General features: G+C 39.4%; 1 protein-coding gene across 20 annotated transcripts in view; it reads right to left on the bottom strand.

Annotated features, from left to right (window-relative positions):
• CRPPA (CDP-L-ribitol pyrophosphorylase A) overlaps positions 1-24675 on the bottom strand; it is a 456527-nt gene that overhangs the window by 339265 nt on the left and 92587 nt on the right. For all 20 annotated transcript variants that reach the window (XR_009494189.1, XR_009494188.1, XR_009494184.1 and 17 more), the window contains exons 4-5: positions 8774-8878; positions 4556-4601 (exon numbers count right to left, since the gene is read on the bottom strand). Coding sequence is in view for 6 of the 20 variants with exons in the window: in XM_059885802.1 (XP_059741785.1) it covers positions 4556-4601; positions 8774-8878 (151 nt within the window). In the remaining 14 variants the exon portion in view is untranslated. The remainder of the gene's footprint in view (positions 1-4555; positions 4602-8773; positions 8879-24675) is intronic.

A 24675-nucleotide genomic window follows, 5' to 3' on the forward strand; every position in this document is an offset into this window, starting at 1 on the left:
ATTACTATTTAAAGTAATATTAACTAAAGTCCATTAAAAATTAAATGATTATCAATTTTACCTATTCTTTCCACTTTTATATAAAACACCATAAGGCCTCTTTATAGCACTAGCTTATTTGGGTTTATATAATCATAATCAGGAGAGAACAAAACACAATTATTTTTAAAATACTCCAGCCACAAAATTAAAAAATATTAAAAGATGAGATCAAGGATGATGGTAGAAAATAAATGCAATATTTTAGTTAGAAATCCCTTGCTGCTAAGTCACTTCAGTCGTGTCCGACTCTGTGCGACCCCATAGATGGCAGCCCACCAGGCTCCCCCGTCCCCAGGATTCTCTAGGCAAGAACACTGGAGTGGGTTGCCATTTCCTTCTCCAATGCATCAAAGTGAAAAGTGAAAGGGAAGTTGCTGAGTCGTGTCCGACTCTTCACGACCCCATGGACTGCAGCCCACCAGGCTCCTCCATCCATGGGATTTTCCAGGCAAGAGTACTGGAGTGGGGTGCCACTGGGGCTTTCCATCCTAGAAAATTTTAGCATATTGAAACTTTTACCATGATATGGTCAGTCTATTCAATCAAATTTAGGTTTGGGACTATTTGACTGATATATGCAAATGTAGATAAAGTATGTTACTGCTGTAATCACTTTAATAGTCTGAGTAGGTCTGAGCAGGTAGAGCAGGTTTGGGTGGGCTCAGCCAGCTTGTGTGACAAAAGTACAATATCTCTTTAAATGGCTGTTTAGAAACTTATCAGTCAATCTACCTATTAACCACATTAATCCCTAGGAAAGTTTATATTTTAAATTTCACACACAATAGAACCCTAAGAGAGTTAAAATTAAAGAACAATGACCAAATCCAATTCTATACCTCAGAAGGAGTATCAAAAATGCTTTGCTTTGAATAAAAGTAAATTTGTGATTCACTATACATTTTTCAATGCTATGTTGTCAAAGACTGTAAAAGAAATGTGAGAGTACTACTTATATATGTTTCTTATTATTGAACAGTTCACTATAAATGGAAATCCATATAAATACACTGATGGTAAAATAAATTAAGCTTAAAAAAAAAACTTCTCTAATAACATAAAATAAGTCAGATTCTGAGACTTGCTATAAATCACAATTTGAAGATTTCAGTAAATCTCTAAATTATCTGTTTACATACAGACAGATTAATTTCTCTGAGCATTGTCATTCAATTGTTAAGTCGGGTCTGACTCTTTGTGGCTCCATGGACTGCAGCATGCCAGGCTTCCCTGTCCTTCACTATCTCCCTGAGTTTGCTCAAACTCATGTCCATTGAGTCAATGATGCCATCCAACCATCTCATCCTCTGTCATCCCCTTCTCCTACCCTCAATTTTTCCCAAGATTAGGGTCTTTTCCAATGAATCGGCTCTTTGCATCAGGTGGCCAAAGTATTGAAGCTTCAGCATCAGTCCTTCCAATGAATATTCAGGGTTGATTTCCTTTAGGATAGGCTAGTGTGATCCCCTTGCTGTCCAAGGGACTCTCAAGAGTCTTCTTCAACACCACAATTCAAAATCATCAATTCTTTGGTGCTCAGCTTTCTTTATGGTCAAACTTTCACATTGATACATGGCTACTGGAAAAACCATAGCTTTGACTAGACAGATCTTTGTCAGTAAGGTGATGTCTCTGTTTTTGAATATGCTGTCTAGGTTTGTCATAGCTTTCCTTCCAAGAAGTAAGTGTCTTTTAATTTCATGGCTGCAGTCACTATCTTCAGTGATTTTGGAGCCCAAGAAAATAAAATCTGTCAGTGCTTCCACTTTTCCCCCTTCTATTTGCATGAAGTATTGGCCACCTGATGCAAAGAGCTGACTTATTTGAAAAGACCCTGATGCTGGGAAAGATTGAGGGCAGGAGGAGAAGGGGACGACAGAGGATGAGATGGTTGGATGGCATCACCAACTCAATGGACATGGGTTTGGGTGGACTCCGGAAGCTGGTGACAGACAGGGAGGCCTGGCGTGCTGTGGTTCATGAGATCGCAAAGAGTCGGTTTGGAGCCCAAGAAAATAAAATCTGTCAGTGCTTCCACTTTTCCCCCTTCTATTTGCATGAAGTATTGGCCACCTGATGCAAAGAGCTGACTTATTTGAAAAGACCCTGATGCTGGGAAAGATTGAGGGCAGGAGGAGAAGGGGACGACAGAGGATGAGATGGTTGGATGGCATCACCAACTCAATGGACATGGGTTTGGGTGGACTCCGGAAGCTGGTGACAGACAGGGAGGCCTGGCGTGCTGTGGTTCATGAGATCGCAAAGAGTCGGACATGACCGAGCAACCGAACTGAACTGAACTGAACTGATGGGGCCAGATGCCATGATCTTAGTTTTTGAATGTTGAGTTTTAAGTCAGCTTTTTCACTCTCCTCTTTCACCCTCATCAAGAGGCTCTTTAGTTCTTCCTCACTTCTACCATTAAGGTGGTATTATCTGCATATCTGACATTATGGATATTTCTCCCTGCAATCTTGATTCCTGCTTGTGATTCATCCAGCCTGGCATTTTGCATGGTGTACTCTAAATATAAGTTAAATAAGCAGGGTGATAATATATAGCCTTAACGTACTCCCTTCCGAATTCTGAACCAGTCCATCATTCCATGTCTGGTTCTAACTGTTGCTTTATGACCGCATACAGGTTTCTCAGGAGACAAGTAAGGTGGAAAAGTAGAATACTAGAACATGTTAACTAAATAAAACAATTTCTCTCTGCAAACAATTTCCAAAACTAAAGCCCCTGTGATTATACTTAAAATGTAGGCTTTTACATGATAAAGCCTACTCTTGACATTAATAATATATAGGCAAAGTATTGAAATGTGTAGAATCCTCACTGAACCATTTACTAACTTCTTGCAAAATAGATCAGTTCCATTTTACCTAGGTACTAGAGATAAGACTTTGCAAAGAAACCAAACTAAGTTTTTAATTTCCTTCTGTTGAGAACATAACCAACTACATCATGGTTTAGGCATCTTCTCCAGAGTCATGTTTATACATTGCCTGACTCATATGTAAATATGTGTCAACATTTTGATTTATAGCTATAGATCATCTGTTTGCATACACACAGATGCCCAAATCATTATATTAATAGTTTGAAACACAATACTGTCAAAGCACAAAAAAATATAAAGATAAAATACAAATACAGAATGTCACACACAGAGAAGAGATTTCAGTTTTCTGAATGTGAAGCCAGATGATTGCTGAACAGGCTTTGCATAAAATAAGATTTTTAAAAAAATGTTGCATTCACAATTCCCACTCAGTGTTTTTTTTTTTTTTTTTTCAACTTCAATCAAGGTCACATCTCAGTCAGTATCTGAGTACATCATTCTGTCCTTAATCTAGTTTTGAAGGAGTAAATTACAAACAGATTGTAAAGTACCACACTTGCTTCAGTCCTGGGGGCGGGCCCCTCTGATTTTGGCTAGGACCATATACACACATACACAGCAGCAACAACAGTGCTGTCCAGAGACAACTGATGGTCACAGCGGGGGAAGGGAGGGAGGGCAGAGTGCCGCCAGCACCTATTAAGTAGAGATCATGCAACTACTATGATGCCAAACACAGTTCCCTGAACAAAGAAGGACCCGGCCCAAGATGCCAATAATGCCAAGGTTCAGAAATTGTGATGGAAACTGTGGAGGCTGCAAAAATACAGAATGAACACATCTCGTGCATCATCATTTCATTCCTAGCACAGTGTCAAGCACATTTAATAAATATTTATTGATTATGAAATAAACCACTTCTGTGCAGTTGAGCTACGAGAGATTAAAAAAATGAGACAAGGATTATTATATATATAATACCTAAAATCACAAAGCAAAATCAAAGTCATTGTCAAAACTAAAAGGAACTAAAGATCATTCAGACCAATTTCTCTTTTTCAGAAAAAATTTTTTCAGGCAAAAGATGCTGTCTAATGTAACGTGTTGGCAAGTGTTGAGAGGAAATAGTTTTCTGAATAAAAACAAAATACATTTACAAATCAAAATGTCAGTTTTCACTTCTAAAATGTCAATGTCACCTACTTTTTTCAGATTAATAAAATATTTCCTTCATAAAAGTTAAACCAATGTAACATAAAGCATGTATGATAGTCGCTCAGTCATGTCCGACTCTGCGACCCCACGGACTGCCACCCGCCAGACTCCTCTGTCTATGGAATTCTCCAGGCAAGAATACTGGGGAGGGTTGTCATTTCCTTCTCCAGGGGATCTTCCCAACCCAGGGACTGAACCCAGGTCTCCCACATCGCAGGCAGATTCTTTACTGTTTGATTACCAGGGAAGCCCCAACATAAGTCATAATAAGTGATATTTCAAAGCAGGAAATAAAATAAAGGTAATTATTTTTCAAAAAACCCAAATCACAGACCTCCCTGGTCTACAAGATTTATACTTCTGAGAAGTCAGGGCTTTAAAATGTCATGAGAAATTCTGAACTGGCTTACGGTTTTGAAACACAGGAACTGACAGTCACAAAGCCAAACATACCCTTAATAATCGATTCAGCTGCATACAGATCTCGTTTGTAGGTCACCTAGAGGACAGATAAACTTCATTAGATTTAACAGAGAAGAAAGGAATGTTAAAGCAATAAAATAATGCCCCCAAGGAAATTCTTGATTTTGGAGAAACCATAAACACACAACACTGACAAGTTTTAAATTATAACAACATCAGTTTATTCAGAAAAAAATATATTTTACTTCTACAAATGCTTGAAAATCTGTTTTTAAATCTTTGAGTAAATTGTTGTGTGGCAGTTGTTACCAAAGTCTTATTAATATAAACATCATATCAAAGAAAATGTGGTAGCATTTACATACAAGTATTAGAATTATTATTTAATGGGTTTTTTGTGGGAGGAAATAAGGAAAAGAATATATTTGAAAATTACCAAATTGCATGTTCAGTTGAAATGAGATGATTCTCAAAGACCAGTTCACAGTGAGGGTCTTCTGAATTGAGTTTATCTGTGTACCCTCAGATAAGGCTCACCTTTTTAATATTTTTACTAATGCATGACTGACAGACAGCCTGGAGGCTACCATCATGAATGTCAGAACAATCGTGATCTTTGCTTAAGAACATACAGCCTCTTTGCGATTATAACCTGTTCCTTGTTATATAACCTGCCACGGTCCTACAGCAGATAGTTCTCAGACCACACGCAGTGAGCTCAGGTACAGAACATGTCAGATGCATTGCACTGTAGAACTGCTTTTCCTTCACCACAGAACTCAAGAAGAGAGTAAATAATAAAATCTATTAGTAAGTACTCTAAGGTCTTAGGAGCTTATCATTCAAGCGCTCAGATGATTATGATGCCAGTGTCTCAAAACCCGCTTTGAGAAATAATTAATACCTTTCCATATCAATAATTTGGACAATTTTTCTCCAGATTATCTCCGAACTAAACTTGTGCAAAAACTGTTCAGCTAAGTGGTTCACGGCACTTCCACCCAAACAGGTTTCCCTGCTATGCCTAGATCCCGGCAGGTAAACCACCCTGGCCCAAAATCTATATCTTACAACTCAGAACTAATGTAGTAGCTGACTTGTATGACAAATGGAACTTTCCTCAAGCAGTCAACCAATCTATTAAAATCAAGTATGACATTGTTAAATTATCCCTAAAACAAGCAATGCCAACCAAAACCAGTACTACAGTTACTGATCCAAAATATAGCTGTATCATCTGGGGGGAAAAAAAAGTAGTAAACAGACACTTAAAGCTTCAGACTCTGCATTTTACCAAATGAAAGACTGCATTGATCTCATTCGCTCATGTAATAAATATATCTCAAATACCGCCACATCATAGGTCCTGTTCTAACGGCTGCAATAGAGCAATGAACACAGTGAGCAAAACTCAACCTGCAGAATCAACGTTTTAGAGATACACTTCTCTTAGAAGAAGTGAATAAAATATATTTGTTTCCATGAAAACCCAAAGTTAACTAGACAGCTGAAATCAGCACTCAATATTTGCAATTAGGATGAGAAAAGGCTTTTATTCCCTTTAACTGTCTGCTATGTAAGGTAAACTCAAAACAGTAATTAACAGAAAGATGCCTAATTACTATAGCTGATTTTTCATTCCTTCCCGCTTTCTTTGAGGAATATAACTGCATTCCAAATTTACACAGAATAATTGTGAAAGTGCTTTATTCTTTTTTCAAATAAATCTATCTTAACAATGGGGTTTTTTAAATAAAGAAAATTTGGTCTCAAATACTAAAATGACTTTTCTAGCATACTTGCAAAACAACGCTTATGCATTGAAATCAGCCTTAAGAATAAAATCTATGTATTACTACCCAAAGGTCCTTGGGTACTACACTAATATTCAAAAAGAAACTATATAACGAAAGACAGTTAACGTTTTTTTTTGTTGTTGTTTTTTTTTTTTTTGGCTGCACTGCAAGGCTTGCAGGATCTTAGTTCCTCAATTAGGGATTGAACCTGCACCCTCAGCAGTGAAAGTGGTGTGGAGTCCTAACCACAAGACTGCCAGCAAATTCCCCTAAAATATGAATTTTTTTTTTTTTTGGTCTACATTTTCCTATTGGCTATCAGCTCAGTTGCTCAGTCATGTCCAATAATTTGCAACCCCAGGGACTGCAGCACACCAGGCTTCCCTGTCCATCACCAACTCCCAGAGCTTGCTCAAACTCAGGTCCACTCAATCAGTGATGCCATCCAACCATCTCATGATCTGTCACCCCCTCCTCCTTCGACCCTCAGTCTTCCCCATCATCAGGGTCATTTCTAATGAGTCACTTCTAGTGGGGAGCGGGACACAATTCAACCCCCAGCACCACATGTGAAATGACTCAGCAAGGGAATGAAGAGAAGCACTTGGAAAGGCCAGCTTCCACTCAGCGCACTGACATTTGTCGCACATACAACGGAAGCAAGCTCCAAGGTGTGAGGACTAAAACCGTGCTCTGTGTTGCTGGTGGAAGCAGTGAAATTTGAGATTTAATGCAAAAGACACTGAAGTATATCTATGGAGTTCAAGTGGAAAATTCAAAGAGCTTTCTTTCTACCTGAAGACCTGAGGGTGCTTCACACATTTAAAGAAGGCTCAGAATACCCATGAGAAACAGATAATAACACAGCCCCCTCAAAAAAAAATAAGCAAAGAGGCCAGAGGGTGTTGACATGTTAGTAGCAATAAATGTCTTGAGGTTTCATTTATTTATTTTTAACATAGCCTGTAAATTAAGTTTAGCAGATCTGTAGTGATGTGAGTCAGAGAAGGCAATGGCACCCCACTCCAGCAGTCTTGCCTGGAAAATCCCATGGATGGAGGAGCCTGGTAGGCTGCAGTCCATGGGGTTGCTAAGAGTCAGACACAACTGAGCGACTTCACTTTCACTTTCATGCACTGGAGAAGGAAATGGCAGCCCACTCCAGTGTTCTTGTCTGGAGAATCCCAGGGACGGGGGAGCCTGGTGGGCTGCCGTCCACGGGGTCGCACAGAGTCGGACACGACTGAAGTGACTTAGCATAGCATAGTGATGTGAGTTAGGATCTTTCACAAAACACCTAATTGGTAATTACCCTAATCCTCCCAATGAATATGTTTATCACCATCTGTCATATATAGATAAAAAATAAACAAAAAGAATAAAATATTGACCTGATGGATTAGTGACATTTGGAAACTCTTAAAAGAGCAATAATACTGCATTAATTTTCTCTACCAGGCAATAAATCAGGCATGTCAATATCCTGTAATCTTGTAACAATTTAAATAGTATGAGACAATCTTAGCACGTAGCAAGGCCCATCATTTGTACATGATTGTACAAAATACCTAACACATAAGGCTTCTTTTTGTTTTTATGTCAATGAAGAAATATGCTTTTGGATTCATATTAGCTCAGAATTAGGATGAATGTTTACTAGCCAGATTTAGATGGATGCTTTATAAAGATTTCATCCAATATTTCCAAAGAAGCAGTACTTATTCAAAATTATGATATGACCCTACAATTCTATTTCAGAATACACTGTTCAGTTTACCCCATTTCTACCCAATGAAACACAGGAGAGTCACACTGTAAAGCACTCCAGCCTCAACAGGAACATGCAGTATGATAATGCTACAACCACTTGATTCCTCCTAAAGAAAGAAGTCTGTCATGAAATCAGTCAAGCCTGACCACGGGAAAGAGCATAATGCCTCTTGGAGGTGGTGAGTTCTTCCAGGCACCAAGCCTACTGGGTCAAAACTACTGCAGGTATGTGTTTCAATAACACATTAAGTTGGAGCTACCATCCGAGGGACTGAGAGGAAATGTTGTTGCTGTGAGAAGCAGAGTGGTGCCCTCAATCCAGCTGAGACCAAGGCTACACAGAAAAACATTACACACCAAGAACATACACAAAAATTGTGAACAAAACAATCTTACTGGCTAAATGGGACCTGTTTGAGTAAACTATCCCAACATGAATTTTCTTGCAACCGAGCAACAGAAATGATACCATAATTCAATGGATCAGAAAACCCACTGAGACTCTTAACACCTTTAATGTATATGTACACACATACTTTTATTCCTGGAAATACTGTTTCGATATGAAGCCAAATGTTTTTAGACTTCTCTATTTTCTAAAGCATCTGGAAAGTGTCAGTACTTGCAGAGCATATCTTCAGGAATGACACATCAACACAGAGCTAAGCACCAACTTCCTTACCTTCCAGAGGTCAGGGGATCCTTCCACAAGTTTTGCTTTGATATGACTGTATTTTAGAGCCAAATGCAAACACTCAGTTCCAAATTCCAAGTCATAGTCACTACACTGGGTAGGAAGAAAAAAGAATTAAGAAGTTAAAATATAATATTAAATAATCTTTCAATTTCATAATCAACTACATCTAGAAAAGAACCCAGAGAATTCACGAACTCTTTAATTAGCCACTGATTAATCAAGTTAAATTAATCTTCTTCATGCCCTAAAAGCCAACGAAACCAATAGAAAATAGAAATATTGCAATCATGTTTTTAACTTCCTAAAGAGTTTCAATGAAAGTTGCTCAGTCATTTCTGACTCTTTGAGACCTCATAGACTGTAGCACGCCAGGCTCCCCTGTCCTTTGGAAGCTCCAGGTAAGAATACTGGAGTGGGTAGCCATTCCCTTCTCCAAGGGATCTCCCCAACCCAAAGATTGAACCTGGGTCTCCAACTTTGCAGGAAGATTCTTTACCATTTGAGCTCAGGTGTCAGATAAATACAATACTTTATTTCCTTTGCTCAAAAGCTACATTTCCAAACATGTTTGTAAAATGCTTAAAGGTATGACTGAGGATTACCATATCAGAACTTAATTTAACAAATATTCAGTTCAGTCGCTCAGTCGTGTCCAACTCTTTGAGACCCCATGAATCGCAGCACGCCAGGCCTCTCTGTCCATCACCAACTCCCAGAGTTCACTAAAACTCATATCTATCAAGTCAGTGATGCCACCCAGCAATCTAATTCTCTGTTGTCCCCTTGTCCTCCTGCCCCCAAGCCCTCCCAGCACCAGAGTCTTTTCCAATGAGTCAACTCTTCACATGAGGTGGCCAAAGTACTGGAGTTTCAGCTTTTTAGCATCATTCCTTCCAAAGAACAACCAGCACTGATCTCTTTTAGGATGGACTGATTGGATCTCCTTGCAGTTCAAGGGACTCTCAAGAGTCTTCTCCAACACCACAGTTCAAAAGCATCAATTCTTCAGTGCTCAATTTTCTTCACAGTCCAACTCTCACTTCCATATGTGACTACTGGAAATACCATAGCCTTTACTAGACAGACCTTTGTTGGCAAAGTAATGTCTCTGCTTTTGAATATGCTATCTAGGTTGGTCATAACTTTCCTTCCAAGGAGTAAGCGTCTTTTAATTTCATGGCTGCAGTCACCATCTGCAGTGATTTTGGAGCCCAAAAAAATAGTCTGAAACTGTTTCCACTGTTTCCCCATCTATTTCCCATGAAGTGATGGGACCGGATGCCATGATCTTTGTTTTCTGAATGTTGAGCTTTAAGCCAACTTTTTCACTCTCCTCTTTCACTTTCATCAAGAGGCTTTTTAGGTCCTCTTCACTTTCTGCCATAAGGGTGGTGTCATCTGCATATCTGAGGTTATTAAGATTTCTCCCGGCAATCTTGATTCCAGCTTGTGCTTCTTCCAGTCCAGCGTTTCTCATGATGTACTCTGCATATAAGTTAAATAAGCAGGGTGACAATATACAGCCTTGACATACTCCTTTTCCTATTTGGAACCAGTCTGTTGTTCCATGTCCAGTTCTAACTGTTGCTTCCTGACCTGCATATAGGTTTCTCAAGAGACAGGTCCAGTGGTCTGGTATGCCCATCTCTTTCAGAATTTTCCACAGTTTATTGCGATCCACACAGTCAAAGGCTTTGGCATTGTCAATAAAGCAGAAATAGATGTTTTTCTGGAATTCTCTGGCTTTTTCGACGATCCAGCAGATGTTGGAAATTTGATCTCTGGTTCCTCTGCCTTTTCTAAAACCAGCTTGAACATCAGGAAGTTCACAGTTCACATACTGCTGAAGCATGGCTTGGAGAATTTTGAGCATTACTTTACTAGTGTGTGAGATGAGTGCAATTGTGCGGTAGTTTGAGCATTCTTTGGCATTGCCTTTCTTTGGGATTGGAGTGAAAACTGACCTTTTCCAGTCCTGTGGCTACTGCTGAGTATTCCAAATTTGCTGGCATATTGAGTGCAGCACTTTCACAGCATCATCTTTCAGGATTTGAAATACCTCAACTGGAATTCCATCACCTCCACTAGCTTTGTTCGTAGTGATGCTTCCTAAGGCCCACTTGACTTCACATTCCAGGATGTCTGGCTCTAGGTGAGTGATCACACCATCGTGAATATCTGGGTTGCGAAGATCTTTTTTGTACAGTTCTTCTGTGTATTCTTGTCACTTCTTAATATCTTCTGCTTCTGTTAGGTCCATACCATTTCTGTCCTTTATCAAGCCTATCTTTGCATGAAATGTTCCCTTGGTATATCTAATTTTCTTGAAGAGATCTCTAGTCTTTCCCATTCTGTTGTTTTCCTCTATTTCTTTGCACTGGTTGTTGAGGAAGGCTTTCTTATCTCTTCTTGCTATTCTTTGGAACTCTGAATTCAGATGCTCATATCTTTCCTTTTCTTTGCTTTTCGCTTCTTTTCACAGCTATCTGTAAGGCCTCCCCAGACAGCCATTTTGCTTTTTTTGCATTTTTTTCCCATGGGGATGGTCTTGATCCCTGTCTCCTATACAATGTCATGAACCTAACAAATATACCTATCCATAAAACCCCAAATCTCTTATATTTATACCAAAACACTGGCAGGTCACAGCTTTCTTATTGATATTTTAAATAACAACAGATCTTTTTAGATGATATATTTTGATTCTGAACATGGTACTGTATCAGTCTTCCATTATGAGAAAAAAAAAAGTGAATGCCTATCAAATTTAGTAAAATACAAATAATACTTTTTAACATTTTAGGCAGAACCATCCAAATGACCAACATAATGCAATTAAATAATGGTCACTGGGTATCTATCATGTCCAAGGTTTCTTTTAAGTACCAGCATATAAAGATAAATGAGACATGTTTTGTGTCCTCAAGGAACTCAGGTTTAAAAGAGGAAGCCGATCTATAACAAATATTTTGTAACAGAATGTGATAGATGGAGCATTAGCAGAATATTTACAAGTAGACCAGGAAATACAGTATTTAATTCTACGTAAGGGTACTAGGGAAGCCCCGTTAGAGGAAATGGTCTCTCATGTCTTTCTAAAGACTGAATCGGGACTTCCCTGGTGGTTCACTGGCTAAGACTCCACACTCCCAATGCAGGTGCGCTGAGCGCAATCCCTGGTCAGGGAACTAGATCCCACATACTGCAACTAAGACTTGGCACAGATAAATAAATAAAGATTTTTTAAAAATAAAATAAAGACTGAATAAAACTCAAGGATAGGAATACTTTTCAGGCAAAAACTGCCCAACAAAGATACAGAAATTGTGGACATCTGCTGGATTTGCATTTTACCAACAGCACAACCATGACTTACCTGGTGGTTCAGATAGTAAAGAATCTGCCTGCAATGCAGGAGACCAGGGTTCAATCCCTACTTTGGGAGATCCCCTGGAGAAGGAAAAAGGAACCCACTCTAGTATTCATGCCTGGAGAATCCCACGTTCAGAGGAAATTGGCGGACTACAGTCCATGGGGTCACAAAGAGTCGGACATGACTGAGCAAATAACACACACACACAAGAGCATATCCATTTGAGAGAGACTGCAGGAAGGCAATAAATATGAATATGACATTTAGAACAGTTGCCAATCTTTATTGGAAATTACAAACCCTACATTTTAATGATTTGTGAAGTTAATATGACAAAATATATAACCAGCAAGTATATATCAGTTCAGTTCAGTTGCTCAGTAGTGTCCGACTCTTTGCAACCCCATGAATCGCAGCACGCCAGGCCTCCCTGTCCATCACCAACTCCCAGAGTTTACTCAGACTCACGTCCATTGAGTCAATGATGCCATCCAGCGAGTCAGTGATGCCATCCAGCGAATAGAGTCCCAAATTAACAAGAACTATTTCAGTTTAAACCTCTATTCTTATAAACAACATAACATGACATTTTTAAGAAATGTCATGATATGTCCAATATACTATATAACATGACATTGAAGAAATCTAATTTCATCTTTAATATAGTATTATCAACACTTCAGTTCAGTTCAGTAGCTCAGTCATGTCGAACTCTTTGTGACCCCATGGACTGAAACATGCCAGGCTTCCCCATCCATCACAAACTCCCAGAGCTTACTCAAACTCATGTCCATCTGTCGGTAATGTCATCCAACCATCTCATCCTCTGTCATCCCCTTCTCCTCCCACCTTCAATTTTTCCCAGCATCAGGGTCCTTTCCAATGAGTCAGTTCTCCCCATTAAGTGGCCAAAGTATTGCAGTTTCAGCTTCAGCATCATCCTTCCAAAGAATATTCAGGACTGATTTCCTTTAGGATGGACTGGTTGGATTACCTTGCAGTCCAAAGGACTCTCAAGAGTCTTCTCCAACACCACAGTTCAAAAGCATCAATTCTTCAGCACTCAGCTTTCTTTATAGTCCAACTCTCACATCCTTACATGACTACTGGAAAAACCATAGCTTTGACTAGACAGACCTTTGTTGGCAAAGCAATGTCTCTGCTTTTTAATATGCTGTCTAGGTTGGTCATAACTTTCCTTCCAAAGAGCAAGGGTCTTTTAATTTCATGGCTGCAGTCATCATCTGCAGTGATTTTGGAGCCCCAAAAAAATAAAGTCTGTCACTGTTTCCATTGTTTCCCCATCTATTTGCTATGACGTGATGGAACTGGATGCCATGATCTTAGTTTTCTGAATGTTTAGTTTTAAGCCAAGTTTCTCACTCTCCTCTTTCACTTTCATCAAGAGGATTTTTAGTTCTTCTTCACTTTCTGCCATAAGGGTGGTGTCATCTGCATATCTGAGGTTATTTATATTTCTCCCTGCATCTTGATTCCAGTTTGTGCTTCATCCAGCACAGCATTTCTCATGATGTACTCTGCATATAAGTTAAATAAGCAGGGTAACAATATACAGCCTTGACGTACTCCTTTCCCAATTTGGACCCAGTCTGTTGTTCCATAACTGGTTTAGTTGTGTCTTGACCTGCATACAGATTTCTCAGGAGGCAGGTCGGGTGGTCTGGTATTTCTATCTCTTGAAGAATTTTCCACAGTTTGTTGTGATCCACACAGTCAAAGGGTTTCACATAGTCAATAAAGCAGATACAGATGTTTTTCTGGAACTCTCTTGCTTTTTCAATGTTCCAACAGATGTTGGAAATTTGATCTTTGGTTCCTCTGCCTTTTCTAAATCCAGCTTGAACATCTGGAAGTTCACAGTTCGTGTACTGTTGAAGCCTGGTTTGGAGAATTTTGAGCACTACTTTGCTAGTGGGTGAGATGAGTGCAATTGGGCAGTAGTTTAAACATTCTTTAGCATTGCCTTTCTTTGGGACTGGAATGAAAATTGACCTTTTCCAGTCCTGTGGCCACTGCTGAGTATTCCAAATTTGCTGGCATATTGAGTGTAGCACTTTCACAGCATCATCTTTTACGATCTGAAATAGCTCAACTGTAATTCCATCACCCCCAATAGCTTTGTTCATACCGATGCTTCCTAAGGCCCATTCGACTTTGCATTCCAGGATGTCTGGCTCTACGAGAGTGATCACACCATCATGGTTATCTGGGTCATGAAGTTATTTTTATATAGTTCTTCTGTGTATTTTTGCCACCTCTTCCTCATATCTTGTGCTTCTATTAGGTCCATACCATTTCTGTCCTTTATTGTGCCCATCTTTACTTGAAATGTTCCCTTGATATCTCTAATTTTCTTGAAGAGATCTCTAGTCTTTCGCATTCTATTGTTTCCCTCTATTTCTTTGCACTGGTCACTGAGGAAGGCTTTCTTATCTCTCCTTGCTATTCTTTGGAACTCTGCATTCAAATAGATATGTCTTTCCTTTTCTCCTTTGCCTTTAGCTTCCCTTCTTTTCTCAGCTATTTGTAAGGCCTCGTCAGATAACCATTTTGCCTTTTTGAATTTCTTTTTCTTGGGGATGGTCTTGATCACTGCCTCTTGTACAATGTCCCGAACCTCCATCCATAGTTCTTCAGGCACTTTGTCTATCACATATAATCCACTGAATCTATTTGTCACTTCCACTGTATAATCATAAGATATTTTATTTAGGTCATACCTGTAGCTACATACAAATAAATTATGCTTTAGTAAACTTCACCTGTCTCCTGAGAAACCTATAGGCAGGTCAGGAAGCAACAGTTAGAACTGGACATGGAACAACAGACTGGTTCCAAATAGGAAAAGGAGTACGTCAAGGCTGAATATTGTCACCCTGCTTATTTAACTTATATGCAGAGTCCATCATGGGAAATGCTTGGTTGGATGAAGCACAAGCTGTAATTAAGACTGCAAGGAGAAATATCAACAACCTCAGATATGCAGATAATACCACTCTAATGTCAGAAAGCAAAGAGGAAATGAAGAGCCTCTCGATGAGGCTGAAAGAGGAGAGTGAAAAACCTGGCCTGAAACTCAACATTCAAAAAAAATTAAATCATGGCATCTGGTCCCATCACTTCATGGCAAATAGATGGGGGAAAGGTGGAAGAAGTGACACAAGTTATTTTCTTGGGCTCCAAAATCACTGCAGATGGTGGCCACAGCCATGGACTTAAAAGAAGCTTGCTCCCTGGGAGGAAAGACATGACAAACCTAGAGAGCATGTTAAAAAGCAGAGACATCACTTTGCCAATAAAGGTCCTTATAGTAAACAGCTATTGTTTTTCCAGTACTCATGTACAGATGTGAAAGTTGGACCATAAAGAAGGCTAAGGTAAGTCACTTCAGTCGTGTCTGACTCTGTGCAACCCCATAGACGGCAGCCCACCAGGCTCCTCCGTCCCTGGGATTCTCCAGGCAAGAACACTGGAGTGGGTTGCCATTTCCTTCTCCAAAAGAAGGCTAAGTACTAAAAAATTGATGTTTTTGAATTGTGGTACTGTAGAAGACTCTTGAGAGTCCCTTGGACTGCAAGATCAAACCAGTCAATCCTAAAGGAAATCAACCCTGAATATTCATCAGAAGGGTTGTTGCTGACGCTCCAATACTTTGGCCAACTGATGCAAAGGGCTCACACACTGGAAAAGACCCTGATGCTGAAAAAGACTGAAGGCAAAAGAAGAAGGAAGCAGTAGAAGATGGGACGGTTAGATAGCATCACCAACTCAATGCATATGAATCTAAGTAAACTTCAGGAAATTGTGAAGGACAGAGAAGCTTGGCATACTGCAGTCCACGAGGTGGCAAAAAGTTGGACATGACTTAGTGCCTAAACAACAACAAAATCTCCACATTCTATTAATAATTCCAACATCTGCACAATCTCATCTAGTAGTATGCAAGTAAGGCCAATCTACAGTTAAAATAACTATTTTTGGTTAAATACCAAAGTGAAGTGAAAGTCACTCAGATGGGCTTCCCTGGTGGCTCAGATGGTAAAGAATCTGCCTGCAATGCATGAGACCTGGGTTCAATCCCTGGGTTGGGAAGGTCCCCTGGAGAAGGGAAAGGCTAACCACTCCAGTATTCTGTCCTAAAGAATTTCATGGACTGTACAGTCCACGGGGTTGCAAAGAATTGGACATGACTGAGTGACTTTCACTTCTCTCTCTCTCTCTAAACTCCAAAGAAGACTACCAATAACCCTTTTCCTGCCTCTCTTTCCAGATGCAGAATACTGAACATATTCATGGACAGCCTTAAAAGTGCTCACGAAGTGCATACTGAGAAAAACAGCTTCTTTCTTCCCATCTCAGGAATGAGAAGTACTTGATGCTGTGCTCCTGCCAGTCACGTGATGCACCAACCAAGAATGGCAACAGTTTACCAAGTGCAAGAAGTCTTCAGGACTCCAATCAACAGAGCCAGTAGGAAACAAAGGAAATGACGGATCAGATACTTCCAAAGCATACACCAAAACAGAAACTGAGCGATCTTGGCAGAAATACTCTGAACCTGTCATTCACTGTATAGAATAAGTTTACAACTATTTATGGGGTTTGGGGGCTTTCCTGATAGCTCAGTTGGTAAAGAATCCACCTGCAATGCAGGAAACCCCAATTTGATTCCTGGGCTGGGAAGATCCACTGAAAGGATAGGCTGCCCACTCCAGTATTCTTGGGCTTCCCCAGTGCCTCAGATGGTAAAGAACCTGCCTGCAAAGCAGAAGATCTGGGTTCGATCCCTAGGTTGGGAAGATCCCCTGGAGAAGGGAAAGGCTACCCACTCCAGTATTTTGGCCTAGAGAATTGCATGGACTGTAGTCCATGGGGTCTCAAAGAGCTGGACACGACTCAGCAACTTTCACTTCAATTATGGGGTTTTGGTAATGTTTTTGCATTAAACCTTATTTCTATGGTTACCTCAAAAAAGTGCATACTTTATGACAAATTAAAATCTGAATTTGTTTCTCAAGAACGTGGATGATGATTTCTACTGCCTAGGATATGAAAAGCTAGCAAAAGTGATGCTCATTTCAAGAACAAAAGAAAAAAGCAGATAAACTACAAAAACAGAACTTTTTCTTGAAACCATCAGAGCTGAGGTCACAGGATAACTGAGTAGCACTAAATCTAAGAAAAGGCATCCTCCCCCAAGAAGTAGAAGATGCCATCACCAGCTCACCTACAGCAGAACACAAAAGGAAGAAACATCAGGTCCCATACAGACAATAAGATAAAATCTCCTAAAAATTTCAACAAACTATAAATACTGAATAGAGGCAATTAGGAGAATATAGAACCTCTGGGAAATACAAACACAACATGAGTTAATACCCCATTCAGACTTTTCTTTAGCAACCCAACTGGGAGCTCATCAAATTCTAAACTCAAGGTAATCACTAGACAAATGCTTTATAAGGTAAAAGTAAGAGGTCAATAGGAATAAAAGGGAATCATAAAATGAAAAATACAAAGGCAGACAGGAAAAAGAAAAGGAACAAAAATAAAGCAACCAGCAAGATGTTAGATTTTAATCAAGTAAGTTCAGTTTGTAAATCATCTTCCTGCAATGCAGGAGACCTGGGTTCAATTCCTGGGTTGGGAAGATCCCCTGGAGAAGGCAATGGCAACACACTCCAGTATTCTTGCCTGGAGAATCCCATGGACAGAGGAGCCTGGTGGGCTACAGTCCATGGGGTCTCAAAGAGTCGGACAAGACTGTGTGACTAAACTACCACCAAATTAATTAAGGTGTAGCTGCACAAAATGTGGACATTATCCAGCATGGGGGCCGTAGTGTTATCACTGATCACATGAAAAACACACAAATATGTAGATGCTGAGAATCCTCTGCCTCCCTAAACCAGGAGCTCAAAATAGCATTAATAATATTCTCCTATCAATAACCTCAGATATGCAAATGATACCATCCTTATGGCAGAAAGCAAAGAAGAACTGAAGAGCCTCTTGATGAAAGTGAAAGAGGAGAGTGAAAAAGTTGGCTTAAAGCTCAACATTCAGAAAACTTAGATCATAGCATCTGATCCTATCACTTCATGGCAAATATATGGGGAAACAATGGAAACAGTGACAGACTTTATTTTTGGGGGCTCCAAAATCACTGCAAATGGTGACTACAGCCATGAAATTAAAAGACCCTTGCTCCTTGCAAGAAAAGTTATGACCAACCTGGACAGCATATTAAAAAGCAGAGACATTACTTTGCCAACAAAGGTCTGTCTAGTCAAAGCTATGGTTTTTCCAGTAGTAATATAAGGATGTGAGAGTTGGACTACAAAGAAAGCTGAGCACTGAAGAATTGATGCTTTTGAGCTGTGGTGTTGGAGAAGACTCTTGAGAGTCCCTTGGACTGCAAGGATATCCAACCAGTCCATCCTAAAGGAGATCAGTCAGGGGTGTTCATTGGAAGGTCTGATGCTGAAGCTGAAACTCCAATACTTTGGCCATCTGATGCGAAGAACTGACTCTTTTGAAAAGATCCTGATGCTGGGAAAGACTGAAGGCAAGAGGAGAAGGGGAGGACAGAGGATGAGATGGTTGGATGGCATCACCGACTCAATGGTCATGAGTTTGAGTGGACTCCGAGAGTTGGTGACAGACAGGGAGGCCTGGAGTGCTACAGTCCATGGGGTCGCAAAGAGTTGAACACAACTGAGCAACTGGACTAAGCTGAATATTATCCTCAGGTATAACCCCTTGGCACACTATTTACTGTCCAGCCCAGTCACCTTAGAATGAAATTCACAATCAACAGCCACCCCCCACCATAAAACTCACAAAGTACAACCAATCACCAACATATACACATGAACAGAAAAGCCAGTTATAACTGAAATGCAAGGTAAGACTAACATTAAAGATAAGGTCAAAATGTCAAAAAATGTTTTGGAGAAACTAGAAACTACACAGTCAACAAAGGTTTAACAGTCCCAGAATAATAGTGTTTATACTCGTAAAATAAGGATAATATTCAGAAGGGTAGAAAACAGAAAAACATAATGAGTCAAAGTCCAATATGTTAATAAAAATCAGAAGAACGTAAAAGGTCTGGAGAAGCAAACAACCAAATAATTTTTAATTGCAGTAATAAGGAACGAGTCCCCAAATTTAAACAATCTTACAGAATATAGATGCCAATAGATGAAAACACACCAAATCCAATTAACAAAAACAAAAAGTCTCTTGTAAAGCAGCAAGAATCCAAACTGGACAAGACTACTTAATAGCCAACAATGAAAATCAGATAAATAGTGGAAGGGTTTCTTCATAATTTAGAAGATAGTGATTGTCAATATAAAATCATAAAAGCTATATATCCTGTCTGAAGGCAGAATATGGACTTACAGAAACACTGGAAGTCTCAGTAAAATTTTAGTTCCTATGTACTTTTTCAATCTAGGTTTCTTAACAGGTTACTTTTTTTTAAGAGTTTTAGGTTCAGAGCAAAATTGAGCAGAAAGTACAGCTAGTTCCCATATACTGCCATCCCCACATATATATAGGCTCCCTCGCTAACAAAATCGTACACCAGAGCGGTGCACTGAACCTACATACTACTACTACTAAGTCGCTTCAGTCGTGTCCGACTCTGTGCGACTCCATAGACGGCAGCCCACCAGGCTCCCCGTCCCTGGGATTCTCCAGGCAAGAACACTGGAGTGGGTTGCCATTTCCTTCTCCAATGCATGAAAGTGAAAAGTGAAAGTGAAGTCACTCCTACCTGAAGCCAACAGTTTACATTAGGGTTCACTCTTAGTGTTTCACATTCTACACATTGTAACAAGTGTATAGTGGTATGTATCCACCACAATGGTAACATATAGGATATCTTCACTGCACTAAAAATTCTTTGTTCTCCTATTCATCCTCCTCTGTTCTCCCAATTCCGTGCAACTAATTAACTTTTTCCTGTACCGATAGTTTTGTCTTTTCTAGAAGTCACATATCTGGAATCAAATAGTATGTGGTCTGCTCAGACTGGTCTATTTCACTTGGTAATATATATTAAAAGTGCCTCCATGCCTTTCATGACTTGAATTATTTTTAGCACTAGATAATATTCCATTATCTGGAAGTACCACAGTGTATGTGTGTATAAGGAAATCTCGATTGCTCCCAAGTTTTGGTGACTAGGAATAAAGCAGGTACAAATATTGAAGTGTAGGCTTTTGTATAGATACAAACTTTCCACTTATTTCAGTAAATACAGAGAAGTGCAATTGCTGTATCATATGCTAAGAGTATGTTTAGTTTTGTAAGAAACTGTCAAATTGTCTTCCCAAGTGGATGTGCCATTTTGCATTATCACCAGCAATGAATTCTGTATGAAAATGTGAATTAAAAGAACAATGAGATATCACTATACATCTATTAGAATGGCTGAAATCCAGAACACTGACAATATCCAGAGTTGGTGATGAAGTGGAGTATCAAAATCTCAGGTTCAATGCAATCCCTATCAGAACAAATAATTTAAAAACTCCTATGGGAACACAAAAGACCCTGAACAGCCAAAACAACGTTGAGAAAGAACGGCAACGCTGGAGGTATCATACGCCCTGATTTCAAACTATATTACACAGCTATGGTAAAAAGAAAAAAAAGAAGAAAAAAACCAATATGGTACTGGCATGAAAACACCTAGTTTAAAAGAACAGAATAGAGAGCCCAGAAATAATGATAGTGATAGGCTGTCACCATCATTTAATTGACGCCAAAGAAGATAATAATATACAACGGAGGAAACACAGTCGTGCTGGGAAAACTAGTCAGCTACATGCAGATGAATAAAACTAGAACATTTCCTTATACCATATACAAAAATAAACTCAAAATGTATTAAAGTCTTAAATGTAAGACTGGAAACCAAAAAACCTCTAGAAGAAAACATAGGAACACTCTTTCACATAAATTGTGAAAGCTTTGGGTTTTTTGTTTTTTTTTTCCTCTACCTCCTAATGCAAGGAAACAAAAACAAATAAACTGGACCTACTTAAACTTAAAAGCTTTTGCACAGCAAAGGAAACTTTTGACAAAATTAAATGACAACCTCCTGAATGGGAGAAAATACCTGCAAACGATGTGACTGATAAAAGGTTAATATCCAAAATATATAACCAGCTCATATAAACCATCAAAAATTCAAACAACTCAATTTAAAAAAAATAGGCTGAAGACCTGGAGAGCCATTTTTCCAAACAAAACCTATAGGTAATCAACAGGCACAGGAAAGATGCTCAGCATTGCTGATTAGAGAAATGCAAAACAAAACCAGAATGAGATATCACCTCACACTTCTCAGAATGGCTATCATCAAAAAGATCACAAATTACAAACTGCTGGCAAGGATGTAGCAAAAAGAGAACTTTGTGTGTTGTAGACAGGAATGTAAATTGGTATAGCTACTGTAGACAACAATAAGGAGGTTTCTCAGAATGTGAACATAGAACCACCGTGAGTGTGAGTGCTGAGTCACTTCACTCATGTCTCTTTGCAACCCTATGGGCTGTAGCCCGCCTGGTTCCTTTGTCCATGGGATTTTCCAGACAAGAATACTGGAGTGGGTTGCCATTTCCTACTCCACTGTGTCTGCCTGTTTCAGGACACCAATCTGTCCTGTTATCTCACTCCTCTGTTAGATTTAAGACACGTTTTTTATTTTTCAGTTTGTTTAGCTTTGTACTGTTAGGATAGGGTGATCATTTCTAAGTTCCTTACACCCCTGGGAAAGCAGAAGTTCCCCACATACTCTTTCTCAGGAGATGGGGATGTGCTCCACAAACTTGGGGAGCACAGTGAGAAAAGGGAAGACATAGGATGCAGGAAGCAAGATATTCTAATAGGTGAGGAAAAAAGAGAATTGCCAGGAGAGTGGGGAGGAACAGTCTCAAGGCAATTGCTATGCAGGAGGCAGAGTGACAAAACAGGTAACGGGAATTGTAGTTCCGCAGATGGATGCCTGCAGATGGAAAATAAAAGGTTAAGAATGAATTTGCATCCCTTCAGAAGGTCTCAGGAGAACCTGTTTGCCTCTGAGAAGAAAGACTAAGGGACAAGGTTAACATGAAGATTTAATTTTCACCCTTGACATGTGCACATGGTCCTTGCTCTTACTGGAAAAAAAACTTGATACAGTATTTATGTAGTATAATATAATATGCAATATAATTGTTATATTCTCAAGAAATATATGCTTTCAAGAGTTAAGATTTTGTTTCCAAACATACATATTTAATGCTTTCAGCAAATCAATCTGATGTCCTGGTAATAATTAAGTTGCAGAGCATTTAAAGCTCTGAGCATGCAGATCTAAAAACAATATGTCTACTATAAAATATTAAATCTGGTTAGCATCATGATAAACATGGGATAGTTCTCCTCAATTTGTTCCCATTCTTACTTTTTTTCTAGCAGTAATTTAAAGCAATCTGCAAACTGTGCATTAAGATTCATAACAAGTCCATAGATGGGGCTGTGCTTAATTAATGAAAGTATATGTGTACTTGACTGAACTTGATGCATTGTTGCCAAGTAGTTAGGAGCACTGATGTTGAAGTCAAAAAGACTTGGGTTCCAACTCTGTTCTTCTACATAACAAGTTATCTGACTGGAGAGAAAATACTTAAACAAGTCTGTACCTCAAGCTTCTTCCATTTTCAGAAATGGAGAATAAAAACTACTGAAAAGAACTAGCATAATAGCCATGTGAGGTGTCTGGCATAGTGTCTAGTCTATGGTTATTCCTTGATAAAGTCTAGATAGTTAGGGGCTATAAATATAGTTAACCATACAAATTAAGGGCTTCCCTAGTGGCTCAGACAGTAAAGAATCCGCCTACAATGCAGGAGTCCTGGGTTCAATCCCTAGGTTGGGAATATCCCCTGGAGGAGGGCATGGCAACCCACCCAGTAATCTTGCCTGAGAATACCCATGGACAGAGGAGCCTGGTGGGCCACAGTCCACAGGGTCGCAGAGAGTCAGACACGACTGAGTGACTAAGCACAGCACGTACAAATTAAGGTTTGAAAGCGAAACTGAAACTGTTAGTCATTCAGTCATGTCCGACTCTTTGTAACCCCATGGACTATAACCTGCCAGGCTCCTCTGCCAACAGAATTCTTCAGGCAAGAAAACTGGAGCTGATTGCCATTCCCTTCTCCAGGGGATCTTCATGACCCAGGGATCAAACCCAGGTCTCCCATACTGCAGGCAGATTCTTTACTATCTGAGCCACCAGGGAGCCCCAAATCAAGATTTAAAAAGTAGTTACTCAGTAATAGCTATTCAGTAATATCTAATGGCTATATAGAGTTCTATGTTTTCTGTAGTGATTCTGGGGGTAACTCTGAAATTGTGTACAACCTTTTCCTTCTACTTTCCTCATGCTTAGTTTCCATTAAGAAAAACGGAAGACACACTGGCAGTGAAACTGGAAGAATAAAGATAAAATCGAAAAAAAAAAAAAAAAAGGTTTAAAGTATAATTTTATTCTCACTTGTGACAATGACAAACATAGCCTCTTCTCATTTTGTTTCATTCTATAAATCACATATAGTTGGTAGCTTTTGTTATGTGTATATTCTTTTTCCATCTTTTCTATGTAGTAGTTAAGTGACTACTGTCAAATAGCTTGCAATATACCTCTTGCGCTGTTCAGTCAGTCTCCATGGACCATCATCCTAGAATTAACTACCTCCTCCGCTGCCCATTCCCCTGTACCATCCTGTTTTGCTGCAAATTCATTACTTATAGAGTCCTCACTTCCTAGATATGAAAGAACACCCATTTCTCACCATCACTCTCAAGTGCTTTCTCCTGATTTTCCCAACCACCACTACTTCAGGCAGGATTAACATTCCAGACCCTTGCACCTCTCTTTCTGTGCAAACCCTCTGTCCCTCCAAAATGCACGCCATCTCAACAAATCTTCCAGTCTTCAAAATACTGTCGTCTGTCACTACTTCATAGGCTCTGCCATTTCAGACATGTGGGATCAGTCTTCCATTTTGCTCAAATTACCAACATTATACCGGCTGAATCCAAGGTCCATGTGCACAAACTTTAAATATTCTAGCCATTTCCTTGCTAGACTTTATTTTCACCTGAACAACTAATTTCTGTTGTGGAGAACTTTATTTTTACCTTCAGCTGAGACTCCTCTGAAACTTTTCATTTCATAATCCAATCTGACTGCAACTTCCAACCATCATTTCTCTTACTCTCCTCTCCCAGTGACCCTGAATGAGGCATCCAATCCTGTAAAACCTCCACTGGTTCTTGATTAGCTCATGCTCATTTTTCTAGACTGTCCTTCATCAACCAGGAGACTATGGTTGAAGGCACAGAAAATTTTATTACTAGCACCCCAACTGCCTTGATCATTTGTCCATCCACTAGATTTCCTCTATAAACTCCAAGTACCAAATCA

The sequence above is a fragment of the Bos taurus genome, chromosome 4 (genome assembly GCF_002263795.3).
Source record: "Bos taurus isolate L1 Dominette 01449 registration number 42190680 breed Hereford chromosome 4, ARS-UCD2.0, whole genome shotgun sequence".
Classification (NCBI taxonomy): domain Eukaryota; kingdom Metazoa; phylum Chordata; class Mammalia; order Artiodactyla; family Bovidae; genus Bos; species Bos taurus.